A 14,739-nucleotide genomic window follows, 5' to 3' on the forward strand; every position below is an offset into this window, starting at 1 on the left:
TTTTAAAAAAAATTATATTTTCTTGAGACAAAGTCTCATTCTGTTGCCCAGGCTGAAGTACAGTGGCACGATCTCAGCTCATTGCAACGTCCACCTCCTGGGTTCAAGAGATTCTCCTGCCTCAGCCTCCTGAGTAGCTGGGATTACAGGTGCCTGCCACCACGCCCAGCTAATTTTTGTATTTTTAGTAGAGATGGGGTTTCACCATGTTGGTCAGGCTGGTCTTGAATTCCTGACCTCAGGCGATCCACCCGCCTTGGCCTCCCACAGTGCTGGGATTACAGGTATGAGCCACCACGCCTGGTGTTTTTTTGTTTGTTTGTTTTTTTGAGACAGTCTTGCTCTTTCACCCAGGCTGGAGTGCAGTGGCTCGATCTCAGCTCATTGCAACTTCCGCCTCCCAGGTTCAAGCGATTCTCCCGCCTCAGCCTCCTGAGTAGCTGGTACTATAGGCATGCGCCACCACATCTGGCTAATCCTTTTGTATTTTTAGTTGAGACAGGGTTTCACCATGTTGCTCAGGCTGGTCTCGAACTCCTGACCTCAAGCGATCTGCTTGCCTCAGCCTCCCAACGTGTTGGGATTACAGGTGTGAGCCACCGCACCCGGCCTGCCCTTTTACACTTGGGGAAACTGAGGCCTAGAAGGAGAAATCTCGCCTAGGGTCACCCACAGTCCACTGCAGGATTGGTACTGTCGCCTCCTGACCCCCAGCCCAAAGCCCTTTCTCCATCTCTGCCTCCCTTTGAAAGTCCCTGGGGAAAATATCTGTCTTTTTGCTTCTTGCACAAAGTTCAGATTCCCTGAAAACTTCTACCTAGTTTTCAAGCTCTGCTTCTCTCCTCCCACTTTTCTAGGCTCTATCTACTGCGAATCTTCACAGCTGTTGTCAAACAACTCTTTGTATAGCCGAAATACTTTCCATTAACTCTGGCTGAAGTTTTAGAACTTAAGTCCAATACAGTAGCTCCTGGCCACCACTGTGGTGGGAAATTAAAACTGGCCACATTTCAAGGGCGCAATAGCCACATGTGACTAGTAGCTAACTTGTTGGATAGCACAGGTACAGAATATTCCCATTACCACAGAAAATTGTACTAAGGCCGGGAATAGTGGCCTCACACCTGTAATCCTAGCACTTTGGGAGGCTGAGGCAGGAGGATTGCTTGAGCCCAGGATTTCCAGGAGATCGGCTTGGGCATGTAACATGGTGAGACCCCACCTCTACACCTTTTTTTTTTTTTTTTTAAAGAAAGTTTTAGGCCGGGCGTGGTGGCTCACGCCTGTAATCCCAGCACTTTGGGAGGCCGAGGCGGGCGGATCACAAAGTCAGGAGATTGAGACCATCCTGGCGAACATGGTGAAACCCTGTCTCTACTAAAAATGCAAAAAAATTAGCTGGGCGTGGTAGTGGGCGTCTGTAGTCCCAGCTTCTAGGGAGGCTGAGGCAGGAGAATGGCGTGAACCCGGGAGGCGGCGGAGCTTGCAGTGAGTGGAGATTGCGCCACTGCACTCCAGCCTGGGCGACAGAGTGAGACTACGTCTCAAAAAAAAAAAAAAAAAGAAAGTTTTACTGGACAAACCGTACTATAGAGCAACTCTTTAACTCTGGAACTGTTGTTATCCCATTTTATTTAAATAATTAATTCTGTTTTTTGAGACAGAGTTTCACTCGTGTTGCCCAGGCTGGAGTGCAATGTTGCGATCTCAGCTCTCTGCAACCCCTGCCTCACGGGTTCAAGTGATTCTTCTGCCTCAGCCTCCCGAGTCGCTGGGGTTATAGATCCCCGCCAGCACGCCTGGCTAATTTTTGTATTTTTAGTAGAGATGAGATTTCGCCAAGTTGGCCGGGCTGGTCTCTAACTCCTGACCTCAGGTGATCGGCCTACCTCAGCCTCCCAAAGTGCTGGGATTATAGGTGTGAGCCACCACACCTGGCCCCATTTTATTTATTTACTTTTTTTTTTTTTTTTTTTTTTTTTTAGGCAGTGTCTGACTCTGTCACCCAGGCTAGAGTGCAGTGGCTCAGTCACAGTTCACTGCAGCCTCAACCTTCTGGGCTCAAGTGATCCTCTTGCCTCAGCCTCCAGAGTAGCTGGGACTATAGGTGCACACCACTACACCCAGCTAATACATCCCCATTTAGTAGAAGAAACAAGGGAAGCTCAGAGAGATCAAACCCAAGGTCACCAACCAGAGTCCCTCTCGAGCCTGGGAGTTCATGACCATCCTGGTCAGTATAGGGAGACCCCCATCTCTACCAAAAAAAAAAAAAAAAGAAAAATATCTCAGAGTCCCCGGACTAGAAACAAAAGGCAGAGTAGGCAGGTGGACTTTTCCTTGGACCCAGGCAAGATGCTCACATTTGTTTCAGAACATGCATGATATAAAAACATATGTCTAGCGTCCCCTTGTGTCTACCTACTCAAGCACTGTGTGTTTTCATGTGCATCCTGGTTTATTAAACCCTAGAGGCAGCCAGTATTCTTTTTTTGAGACAGAGTCTCGATCTGTCACCCAGGCTGACATGCAGTGGTGCGATCTGGGCTCACTGCAACCTCCAGCTCCCAGGTTCAAGCAATTCTCCTGTCTCAGCTTCCCAAGTAGCTGGGACTACAGGCACGTGCCACCACGCTCAGCTAATTTTTGTATTTTTAGTAGAGACGGGGGTTTCGCCGGGCGCGGTGGCTCAAGCCTGTAATCCCAGCACTTTGGGAGGCCGAGACGGGCGGGAGATCAAGACCATCCTGGCTAATACGGTGAAACCCCGTCTCTACTAAAAATACAAAAAACTAGCCGGGCGAGGTGGCGGGCGCCTGTGGTCCCAGCTACTCGGGAGGCTGAGGCAGGAGAATGGCGTGAACCCGGGAGGCGGAGCTTGCAGTGAGCTGAGGTCCGGCCACTGCACTCCAGCCCGGCGACAGAGCAAGACTCCGTCTCAAAAAAAAAAAAAAAAAAAAAAAAAGAGATGGGGGTTTCACCATGTTGATCAGGCTGGTCTCGAACTCCTGACCTCAAGTGATCCACCTGCCTCGGCCTCCCAAAGTGCTGGGATTATAGGAGTGAGCCACCGTGCCCAGCCGAGGTAACCAGTATTCTAACAAATGTCCAAATCACAAACATTTCCACTATCCATATCTTTATATTCAGAAGTTTTGCTCATTAGTATAATATCAGAAACCTTCTATTGGTAAAATCAGGGGCTTGTTAATTAGCCTAATAGGGCTGGGTGTGGTGGCTCACGCCTGTAATCCTAGCACTTTGGGAGGCCGAGGTAGGCGGATTGCTTGAGCCCAGGAGTTTGAGACCAGCCTGGGCAACAAAGCGAGACCCTGTCTCTACAAAATAAAAAATAAATTAGCCGGGCATGGTGGCACACACCTGTGGTCCCAGCTACATGGGAGGCTGAGGCAGGAAGATGACTTGAGTCCAGGAGGTTGAGGCTGCAGTGAGCTATGATCATGTCACACCACTGCACTATAGGCTGGGTGACAGAGTCTCTGCCACCAAAAAAAAAAAAAAAAAAAAAAGGAGTCTAATAAATGTGGGAAAATTAGTCTCGGTGAGTGGAATTAACAGCATTCAAGTACGTGAGCCACTGCACCCAGCCCCATGCAGTATTTAAAAAGGGAAAAGATATGGCCGGGCACGGTGGCTCATGCCTGTAATCCCAGCATTTTGGGAGGCCGAGGCGGGTGGATCACGAGGTCAGGAGTTTGAGACCAGCCTGGCCAATATAGTGAAACCCCGTCTCTACTAAAAATACAAAGAATTAGCCAGGCATGGTGGCAGGCGCCTGTAATCCCAGCTACTCAGGAGGCTGAGGGAGGAGAATCGCTTGCACCTGAGAGGTGGAGGTTGCAGGGAGCCGAGATCACGCCATTGCACTCCAGCCTGGGCAACAAGAGCGAAGCTCCATCTCAAAAACAAAACAAAGGCCGGGCGCGGTGGCTCAAGCCTGTAATCCCAGCACTTTGGGAGGCCGAGACGGGCGGATCACGAGGTCAGGAGATCGAGACCATCCTGGCTAACATGGTGAAACCCCGTCTCTACTAAAAAATACAAAAAAAACTAGCCGGGCGAGGTGGCGGGCGCCTGTAGTCCCAGCTACTCGGGAGGCTGAGGCAGGAGAATGGCGTAAACCCGGGAGGCGGAGCTTGCAGTGAGCTGAGATCCGGCCACTGCACTCCAGCCTGGGAGACAGAGCGAAACTCCGCCTCAAAAAAAAAAAAAAACAAAAAAAAACAAACAAACAAAAAACAAAACAAAACAAAATAACCCCTGCACGGCTTGAATTTCCATTTTATAACCCGACTCAGGCTGGAGAATGTCTGTGTCTGAGCTCTACTTCCCAATTCCGTCTGCTGGGGAACAAGCAGGGACAGAAACTCCCTCCCCAACCCAAGCCGACGATGCAGCGGGGAGACACCTCAACAAACAACGTGGGGGAATGAAGCCACATCAGTCAGGAAAATCGGTGAAAGCCTCGGTTTAATTGGAGACAAGATCGAAGGATTATTGATCAACGGACCAAATGACTGATCGTCAAAGTGGACAATACACAAGCAGCGTACAGAGGTCCTGTGCCCACCCTGGGGAGAGGAGCCCTGCTTGGGGGTGGGGTCTGTCTCTCCAGTCACCCCCTGGCTCCTGGCAAAGGGGGAGGGGACAGGCTCTGCCCAGCCCCAACCCCTAGGATGACACGACTTCCCATAAAACGACAGCGGTGAGTCCACCCTTTTCCCGGGACTATGGTACAGTTTGTATAATACAGCAGGAACGGAGAGTCTCCCAACAGGAGACCCCCTTCCCTACCTTCCCGACTGGGTCAGCCAGGGAAGGGCAAGTTTTTATTTTCCCTTTTTGCCTCTGTAGAATAATTTACAAACCAACCTTACAGTATGTACAAAAAAGAAAGCAAGAAAAAGAAAAAAAGATAAAGAATGAACAAAAAGAAAAGAAAAGGCCCACTCCGATCGCCGGCTGGGACGAAAACGACTTTCGCTACAAAATATGAACCCTGTACAGACAGCATCGAGGGAGTGCGAGTCGGGGGTTACCTCCCCCTGGGGTGGACAGACGGATGGAAGGCTCGGGAGGAACTGGGGGCTACAGTACCGTGTGCTCAGAATTGGGTCGGGGGCAGGCGATGAATGAGGTCGGTCCAGCTGCAGAACCAGGCCGAGGGGTGAGGGGAGGAGGGACAGAGGGGATCTTTCCTTCCAAACAGTCCCCCATGGCTTGGAGAAAAATGGCCTTGCATCTGTCTGCCGTATTGCTCAGGACTAGCTGGGGGAGAGGGAGCGGATTGGCAAGGTAGGGATGGAGGAGAAATTATTTTGGTGACAGAGTGGACGGAAGGGTTGCCCAGGAATGAGAATGAGGGTATACACCATTATTGCTTCTTCCTAGGGCAAAAGGTCGGGGGCTGTGATCAGAGTGTGGAAGGTAGGGTCTGGAGGACCCTGGAAAGGGAGGTGCAGCCAGGATGGGGGTTCTGGGCGCCTGGCCCTGCCTCACGCAAGGTGCAGGCAGCCACGGCAACCCCCTCACCTGTGGCCATGGAAATTATTAAGGCAGAAACAAGAGGAGAAGCAGCTAGAAGTGGGGTGGGGAGGGGGGAGGTGTGCATGGATCAGAGCCACCGCCCCCCAAAAACGGAGAAAATTCAAAGTGAACCCAAAGTGGAAGGGAAAGAGGATGGAGAGTAGAGGAGGTCTAGGGCCATCCTCAAATCCCAGGCCCGAGGCTGGCGGTGGGAACGCCCCCTTCCACACCACCGCATATCCTAAAGTGAACAGCTCCCCCAGCTCCCTGACTCTCTAGTCACTATCGCCGGGATTATCGCCGGGATTATCGCCGGAATTGTGCAAAATCAAGTGGAAGACTCTTAACAGGGAGAGGAGGCAGCAAACCAGAGGGGGCTGGAGCTGGGACCTCCCACAGTGACTGCCCCCCACCCCGGCCCCAGCCCCGCCTAGAATGGCTATTCCTGACCACGTTCTAGAAATCCTCTAAAATTCAGAAGAAAACGCCCGAAGGAGGCCCCACACCTGCTTGGGCCCAGGTGGAGAGCCCCAGGTGGCTGGAAGACTGAGCCTGGAACTTGGGGGGCCATGGGAGGCAGTGAGGGGAGGGGTTTGGAGGTGGAAAGGGGGAACCAGGAACAGGAGCATCTACAGTTGCTGTGTTTCTTTCTTTTTTTTTTTTTTTTTTTTTTTCTTTTTTTTGTTCTTTTTCTAAAAATGTTACAATTAAAATTCAAAAAAATAAAATCCCTTCCGGGACCTCAGCCCCTCGTTCCCCAGCCCCCACCTCCAAAAAAAAGGCCCCGTGGGTGGGGGCGGGGGGAAAGGGGAAAAAAAGAAAAGAGAAAAAAAAAAACCCACCTTTCGTTTTCTTTTTTCTTAGGAGGGCCAAGAGTCTTTGAGGCAGCGGAGGAGGTGGTTGGGGGAGAACAGGAGTGAGGGGAGGAGTGGAGGGGAACAGGGACAGAGGTCTGGGGATCAGGTAGGGTCTCCACCTGACCCTCCCCCACCAGGAGCTGGGAGTGCAGATGTGTCCTCCCCAGATGTCCCTGTGCAGGCACTGCAAGCCCTCTTGGCAGCCTGGTGCTCTCGTTGGGCCTCCACCTCGGCCGCCGTGGAGGGGAGGCCCGGGAGGCCCGGGGCATGCTCTGAAACAGACAGGGTCCTCCAGGCAGGGAGAACGGGGCTTTGAAGAGCCAGGGCGGAGAGGCTGCTCTGGCTTACAGCAACCACGGATTCTTCCTGGGACGAGAACTCATCCTGAGCCACAGGTGCACTGCCTGTGGACTGTGCCTGCTGTGTCAAATACACTTCCTCCAGCTCGGCCTCCAGGGACTCATCCTGTGCCATAACATCCAATGACTCCTGCGCTGGGGATGCCTCCCGGGCCACGGTTGTATCCAGAGCTTCCTCGGCTCCTGACAATCCCTGCGCTGTCAATGCCTCTTGGGCTGTGCACGGTATCGGGGCCATTGATATTTCTTCCTCTTCTTCCTCCTCCAGAGTCAGCTCAAACTGGAACTTATCAGGTGGGGGTGGGTGACCTGGCCCCCTTGACTCCTCCTCAGGTGGTGGTGACGGGCTCTGCCGGATGGCGCTGTAGTACCAGTCCCGGTTGTCCTCCAAAGTGTCCAGGATCTCCTGGGCGTCTGGGTGGACAAGGTCTGCCCAGGTCTCCCACAATGGGTGCACAATGTAGTCAATAAAACCCACCTGGTGGAGGGGAAGAACGTATAAATGTGCAGCCTATGGGGTGGATGGTACCACCACATTGTGGGAGCTAATGAAATGAAAAACATGCTTATGGGCCAGGCACAGTAGCTCATGCCTATAATCCCAGCACTTTGGGAGGTTAAGGTGGTTGGATCATTTGAGGTCAGGAGTTCGAGACCAGCCTGGCCAGCATGGTGAAACCGCATCTCTACCAAACATACAAAAATTAGTTGGGCGTGGTGGTGCGTGCCTGTAGTTCCAGCTACTTGGGAGGCTGAGGTAGGAGAATTGCTTGAACCTGGGAGGCAGAGGTTGCAGTGAGCCAAGATTGCGCCCCTGCACTCTAGCCTGGGTGACAGAGCAAGAATCCGTCTCAACAACAACAACAAAAAAACCACACACAAAAAACATACACATTGATGCAGTTTATATATATACACACACACACACACACACACACACACTTTTTTTTTTTGGACACAGGGTCTCTCTGTCACCCAGGCTGGAGTGCAGTGGTGTGATCATAGCTCATTGCAGCCTTGAACTCCCGGGCTCAAGTGATCCTCCCGCCTCAGTCTCCCCAGTAGCTGGGACTAAAGGCGCACGTTACCACACTCAGCTAATTACTGTATTTTTTGTAGAGACCGCATCTTGTCACATTGCCTTGGCTGGTCTCAAACTCCTAAGCTCAAGCAATCTGCCTATCTTGGCCTCCTAAAGTGCTGCGATTATAGGTGACAGCCACTGTGCCCAGCCCTGTATGTATTTTTCTGTTTTTCTTTTCTCTTTTTTTTTTTTTTTTCTTTGAGACGGAGTCTCGCTCTGTTGCCCAGGCTGGAGTGCAGTGGCCAGATCTCAGCTCACTGCAAGCTCCGCCTCCTGGATTTACACCATTCTCCTGCCTCAGCCTCCCAAGTAGCTGGGACTACAGGCACCCGCCACCTCGCCCAGCTAGTTTTTTGTATTTTTTAGTAGAGACGGGGTTTCACCATGTTAGCCAAGATGGTCTCGATCTCCTGACCTCGTGATCCGCCCGTCTCAGCCTCCCAAAGTGCTGGGATTACAGGCTTGAGCCACTGCGCCCGGCCTTCTCTTTTTTTTTTAAGACACAGTCTCACTCTGTCACCCAGGCTGCAGTGCAAGGGTACGATCTGGGTTCACTGCAACCTCCGCCTCCTGGGTTCAAGCGATTTTCCTGCCTCAGCCTCCAGCATAGTTGGGAGTTCGAGACCAGCTTGACCAACATGGAGAAACATCGTCTTTACTAAAAATACAAAATTAGCTGGGAGTGGGTGGCACATGACTGTAATCCCAGCTTCTCAGGAGGCTGAGGCAGGATAATCACTTGAACCCGGGAGGCGGAGGTTGCGGCGAGCAAAGATTGTACCACTGCACTCCAGCCTGGGCAACAAGAGCAAAACTTTGTCTCAAAAAAAAAAAAAAAAAAAGATGAGCAGAGGGATGCTTCTGGCATCTAGTGGGTAGAGACCAGGCATTCTGCTAAAAACCCTGTAATACCCGGGGCAGCTTCTAGCACAAAAAATGATCACCCAAATGTCAACAGTGCTGAGGTCTAGAAACCCAGGTCTGGAAGGGCAGAGACATCAAACTCAGATGGTTGGGTTTCACCAGGGAGGATATAAAGTGGAGAGGGGCCAGGCAGGGTGGCTCACCCCTGTAATCCCAGCACTTTGGGAGGCTGAGGCAGGCGGATTGAGTGAGCCCAGGAGTTGGAGACCAGCCTGGGCAACATGGCAAAACCCCGTCTCCATGAAAAATACAAAAATTAGCCGAGTATGGTGGTGCACGCCTGTAGTCCCAGCTACTCTGGAGGCGGGGGTGGAGGATCACTTTAGCCCAGGAGGTGGAGGTTGCAGTGAGCCGAGATCACGCCCCTGAACTCCAGCCTGGATGGCAGAATGAGACCCTGTCTCAGAAAGAAAAGAAAAAGAAAAATGAAAACAAGGCCGGGTATGGTGACTCACCCCATATCCCAGCACTTTGGGAAGTCAAGGTTTGAGCCCAGGAGTTCAAGACAAGACTGGCAACATAGCAAGCCCCTATCTCGATGAAAAAATTTTTTAAATTAGCCAAGTCTGGTGGTGTGCACCTGTAGTCCCAGCTACTCTGGAGGCTGAGGCAGGAGGATTGCTTGAGCCCAGGAATTCAAGGCTGCAGTGAGCTATCATCACACCACTGCACACCACCCTGGGCAACAGTGCAAGACCTGGTCTCAAAATAAATAAATAGAACATAAATTAAAGAAAAACAAACAGGAGGCTGGGCACGGCGGCTCACGCTTGTAATCCCAGCATTTTGGGAGGCCGAGGCGGGTGGATCACAAGGTTAGGAGTTTGAGACCAGCCTGGCCAACAGGGTGAAACCCCATCTCTACTAAAAATACAAAAATCAGCCGGGCATGGTGGTGCGTGCCTGTAATCCCAGCTACTCGGGAGGCTGAGGCAGGAGAATCACTTGAACCTGGGAGGCAGAGGTTGCAGTGAGCCAAGATTGCACCATTATACTCCAGCCTGGGCAATAAAGACTGTCTCAAAACCAAACCAAAACAAAACAAAAAACAGGAAAACTTGGCATTGTGGAAAGGCAGGAGAGGAGCTCCTGGGCCTCAGCACTTCAGGCCAAGATGGGCTGGGGAGACCCACCCTGTCCCCGTACATCAATGTCCCGAGCCTGTACCTGAGACTTCTCCACGGAGGCAGTGTGCTTGTCACACATGGGGCTGATTTCCATGCCACGCTCACGCTCACGGTCACCCTGCTGGAAGAACTCGGCCATGATGCGGTCCGTCCACTGGCGGTACAGCTCCAGCGGCTTGGTGGGGTTGCTGAGGTCTGCGCAGTGCACCATGTTCCGGAGGACCTGCATGGGGTCGGGGCACAGGGAATCTTCAGAGGCTATGCCTCTGTCCCAGTCTGAGACCTCAGGCATTCTTTCTTTTTTAAGAAATGGGGTCCGGGCGCAGTGGCTCACACCTGTAATCTCAGCACTTTGGGAGGCTGAGGCAGGTGGATCATGAGGTCAGGAGTTCAAGACCAGCCTGGTCACCATGGTGAAACCCTGTCTCTACTAAAAATACAAAAAACTTAGCCAGGCATGGTGGCGCATGCCTGTAATCCCAGCTATAGTGGGGCTGAGGCAGGAGAATTGCTTGAACCCAAGAGGCGGAAGTTGCGTGAGCCAAGATTGTGCCACTGCCCTCCAGCCTGGGCGACAGAGGGAGACTCCGTCTCAGGAAAAAAAAAAAAAAAAAGAAAGAAAGAAAAAGAAATGGGGCCGGGCGCTGTTGTAATCCCAGCACTTTGGGAGGCCAAGGTGGGCAGATCACTTGAGGTCAGGAGTTTGAGATTGTCCGGGCCAACATGGCGAAACCCTGTCTCTACTAAAAATACAAAAATTAGCCAGGTCTGCTGGTAGGCACCTGTAATCCCAGCTACTGTACAGGCTGAGGCGGGAGAATTGCTTGAGCCCAGGAGGTGGAGTTTGCAGGGAACCAAGGTCTGTGCACTCCAGCCTGGGTGACAGAGAGACCTGGTCTCAAACAAACAAACAAACAAAAACAGAAAAGAAGAAAGAGAAGGAGAGGAGAGGAGAGGAAAGCGGATCTTGCAATGTTGCTCTGGCTGGTCTCAAACCTCTGGCCTCAAACAGTCCTTCTGCCTCAGCCTCCAGAGTAGTTGAGATTATAGGCATGAGCCACCAAACCAAGCCTCTTAGGCTTTCTTATCTCCCACCTGGGGAGGGAGGGTGTGGGGAGTGGGGAGAGGAAGTGGGGAGAAGAGAGAACAGAGGAGGTAGCAGGGAGAGGTATGTGGAAGATGGAGAAAATATGGGGGGAGTCAGAAGGAGGGTGAGGGAAGAGAAGATGGAGAAGATGGTGAGGGAGAGGGACGGGGGACCTGGAAGGGGTTGATGAGAAGACAGGAAGAATTAGGGGAAATGGGAGGAAATGGTGGGAGAGACGGGAAGGAGAGAAGGGATTGGAAAGTGAGGATGGAGAAGCGGACAGACAGAAAAAGAAAGAGGTCAGGTGTGGTGGCTCACGCCAGCTATCCCAGCACTTTGGCAGGCCAAGACAGAAGGATCACTTCAGTTCAGGAGTTTGAGACCAGCCTGGTGACATAGTGAGATCCTAGCTCTCCTTTAAACATACAAAGTAAATAAAAATAAATTTAAAAAAAGAGGGCGGGGCGCGGTGGCTCACGCCTGTAATCCCAACACTTTGAGAGGCTGAGGCGGGGTGGGGGGGGGTGGGGAATCACCTGAGGTGGGGAGTTGAAGACCAGCCTGACCAACATGGAGAAACCCTTTCTCTACTAAAAGTACAAAATTAGCTGGGCATGGTGGCACATGCCTGTGATCCCAGCTACTCCAGAGGCTGAGGCAGGAGAATCACTTGAACCTGGGAGGCAGAGGTTGCAGTGAGCCAAGATCGCGCCATGGCACTCCAGCCTGGGCAACAAAACCAAGACTCCGTCTCAAAAGAAAAAAAAGAAGAAGAAAAACGAAAGAGACAGGAAGATGGGCCACATGGGAGAAAGAAGCTGAGGAAGGGGCAGCTAGCTACCCAGACCTAAAGGTGTGGCTGGGGGAGTGTCCCGCCTCCTTAGATGATGGGGCATGGGGGCACCTGGATGCGGTCGGAGTAGTTATCCAGCAGCAGGACCCCCGAGCTGGTCACTTTCTTGGTCTCCACCATGGTCTTCAGGTCAGCCAGGAGGGTCATGTGCTTGGACATGTCCGTGGCCAGCACCTGAGGGCAAGGGGGCGTCACTGGGGCTGCTGACCAGACTGATCAGCCCACCAGACTGACCCGGGCATCCGAAGTTTTCACCAGGTAGAAGCCGCCCGCTCTGTCCAGGTTGAGGGTTCCTCTGGGACTCAGACCCACTCCTCCCCAAAGCCCTCGATTCCAAGGCTTCCTTTCCCGCTCCGTCCCACCCCAGCCCCGCCCACCATGTCGATGACCATCTTGCGTAGGCTCTGCCGCTGGCGCTTGCTGAGGTTCTGGAAGATGTCGCAGTTGTCCTCCTGCAGCAGCTTGAAGCCCACGGCCAGGTGGTGATTCTCGAGCACCGACTCATCGTTGTACATGAGCGCCAGCTCCGAATCTGCAGCCCAGCCCGGAGGTCAGGGGAGGGCCCACGTGTGCAGCCCCAACCGCAGAAGGGCCAACTCCGCCCCCAACTAGCTAACCCCTTCTCAGCCTGGGCAGCCTCGCCTCCAGCCCAGTCAACTACCCCAGCCCGGCCATCACCTTTCCAGTCCAGCAAGCCCCACCCCCAGCCCCGCCAGCCCCGCCCCGAGCCCCGCCAGCCCCGCCTCCAGCCTAGTCAGTTCCGCCCCAAGCCTGGCCAGCCCCGCCTCCAACTCAGCAAACCCCCGTCCCCGGCGAGGGCCACTCACTGGTGTTGATGAGGAACTGGTTGGAGACCCCAGGGTGATCTACATCGTGTATGGCAGCCGCGAAGAGGGCGGCGAGAATCTCCAGGTCCGTGAACACTGCCTGGGAGAGAGAGACGGACGTTAGAATAACAGAATTGAAGCCATGCATGGTGGTGACTGCCTGTAGTCTCAGCTACTTAGGAGGCTGAAATGGGAGGATCACTTGAGCCTAGGATTTCAAGGCCAGAAGTTCAAGGCCATCCTGGGCAACTTAGCGAGACCCTGTTTCAAATTTAATTTTTTTTTTTTTTTTTTTTTTTTTTGAGACGGAGTCTCACTCTGTCGCCCAGGCTGGAGTGCAGTGGCCGGATCTCAGCTCACTGCAAGCTCCGCCTCCCAGGTTTACGCCATTCTCCTGCCTCAGCCTTCCCGAGTAGCTGGGACTACAAGCGCCCGCCACCGCGCCCGGCTAGTTTTTTGTATTTTTTTTTTTAGTAGAGACGGGGTTTCACCGTGTTCGCCAGGATGGTCTCGATCTCCTGACCTCGTGATCCGCCCGTCTCGGCCTCCCAAAGTGCTGGGATTACAGGCTTGAGCCACTGCGCCCGGCCTTAATTTTTTTTTTTTTTTTTTTTTTTTGAGACAGAGTTCTGCTCTTGTCGCCCAGGTTGGAATGCAATGGCACGATCTTGGCTCACTGCAATTTCCCCATCCTGGGTTCAAGCGACTCTCCTGTTTCAGCCTCCCAAGTAGCTGGGATTACAGGCGCCCACCACCACGCCTGGCTAATTTTTAAAATATTTCTTGTAGAGACAGGGTTTCACCACGTTGGCCATTTCTGACCTCAGGTGATTCACCTGCATTGGCCTCCCAAAGTGCAGGGATTACAGGTGTGAGTCACCTTGCCTGACCTCCCCAATTTTTTTTTTTTTTTTTTTGAGATGGAGTCTCGCTTTGTTGCCCAGGCTGGAGTGCAGTGGCGCGATCTTGGCTCACTGCAACCTGCACCTACTGGGTTCCAGCAATTTCCTGCCTCAGCCTCTGGAGTAACTGGGATTACAGGCGTGCCCTACCGCGTCCGGCTAATTTTTGTATTTTTAGTAGAGACGGGGTTTCACCATGTTGGTCAGGCGGGTCTCGAACTCCTGACCTCAGGTGATCCACCCATCTTGGCCTCCCAAAGTGCTGGGATTGCAGGTGTGAGCCACCGTACCTGGCCTAAAACATTTTTTTTTTTTTTTAAATAAATAAGATTTTTGGCCAGGCACAGTGGCTCACGCCTGTACTCCCAGCACTTTGGGAGGCCAAGGCAGGTCAGGAGTTTGAGACCAGTCTGTCCAACTTGGCGAAACCTTGTCTCCACTAAAAATATTTTTAAAAACTTAGCCAGGCATGGTGGTGGGTGCCTGTAATCCCAGCTACACAGGAGGCTGAGGGAGGAGAATCGCTTGAACCCGGGAGACAGAGGTTGCAGTGAGCTGGGATCGTGCCACTGCACTCTAGCCTGGGCGGCAGAGCGAGACTCTGTCTCAAAAAAAAAAAAAAGAGAGAAGCAGGGTCAAAAAGAGATGGAGGTCAGAGTACCAGGGTCAGAGAGACACACAGGAGCCTGAAGAGGCAGTCACAAAGACAGACGGGGACGGGGAGACAGGGCAGTCACTCACATCTAGCGCAGGCGTGGCCAGCAGTACGTGGGTGGACTGCAGTACGTCAGCAGCGTGCAGGCTGTTATGGTAGGCTACGTCAGCGTGGTAGTGATCCTCCAGCGTCAGCATGTATGTCACCATCGTGTCCACAGGGATGCGGAATTTCTTCAGCAGGTCCCGCTCCTGAGAGCAGGCAGGGGCAGGGTGGTGACCTCTGCTGGCCCCCAGCGTGCCACTCTGAGCCCCTCACCCGGGCCCACTCCCAGCTGTCCCCATCACCTGGAATATCATGTACATGATGCAGGTGAGCGAGCGGCCTCCGGCGTAATCTGACACGCAAAAGATGTTCAGGCCCCACTTGTTCAGGTTCTCCAGTTCCTGGTGGAGACGGAGGCCAGAGGTCAGTAGCCTGTAAAACTCAGGGCCCTGGAGAATATTTCCTAGGAGTT

At 52.8% G+C, this 14,739-nt stretch overlaps 3 protein-coding genes across 10 annotated transcripts in view; 1 reads left to right on the top strand and 2 right to left on the bottom strand.

Annotated features, from left to right (window-relative positions):
* The window catches only part of SLC44A2 (solute carrier family 44 member 2), a 238,175-nt gene that overhangs the window by 167,759 nt on the left and 55,677 nt on the right, over positions 1–14,739 (bottom strand). The window lies entirely within an intron of this gene.
* Positions 1–14,739, top strand: part of LOC126942503 (hsp90 co-chaperone Cdc37) — a 185,881-nt gene that overhangs the window by 101,367 nt on the left and 69,775 nt on the right. The gene's annotated exons all lie outside the window — the stretch shown is intronic.
* The window catches only part of PDE4A (phosphodiesterase 4A), a 53,744-nt gene continuing 43,478 nt past the window's right edge, over positions 4,474–14,739 (bottom strand). For 4 of the 5 annotated variants that reach the window (XM_050770139.1, XM_050770138.1, XM_050770140.1 and 1 more), the window contains 7 exons: positions 14,570–14,668; positions 14,309–14,473; positions 12,666–12,765; positions 12,216–12,370; positions 11,890–12,012; positions 9,939–10,121; positions 4,474–7,241 (listed from right to left, as the gene is read on the bottom strand). In XM_050770139.1, the coding sequence (XP_050626096.1) occupies positions 6,507–7,241; positions 9,939–10,121; positions 11,890–12,012; positions 12,216–12,370; positions 12,666–12,765; positions 14,309–14,473; positions 14,570–14,668 (1,560 nt within the window). In that variant the 3' untranslated portion in view covers positions 4,474–6,506. The remainder of the gene's footprint in view (positions 7,242–9,938; positions 10,122–11,889; positions 12,013–12,215; positions 12,371–12,665; positions 12,766–14,308; positions 14,474–14,569; positions 14,669–14,739) is intronic. The other variant, XM_050770142.1, reaches the window with a different exon arrangement.

The sequence above is a fragment of the Macaca thibetana genome, chromosome 19, assembly GCF_024542745.1.
Source record: "Macaca thibetana thibetana isolate TM-01 chromosome 19, ASM2454274v1, whole genome shotgun sequence".
In the NCBI taxonomy this organism is placed as follows: domain Eukaryota; kingdom Metazoa; phylum Chordata; class Mammalia; order Primates; family Cercopithecidae; genus Macaca; species Macaca thibetana.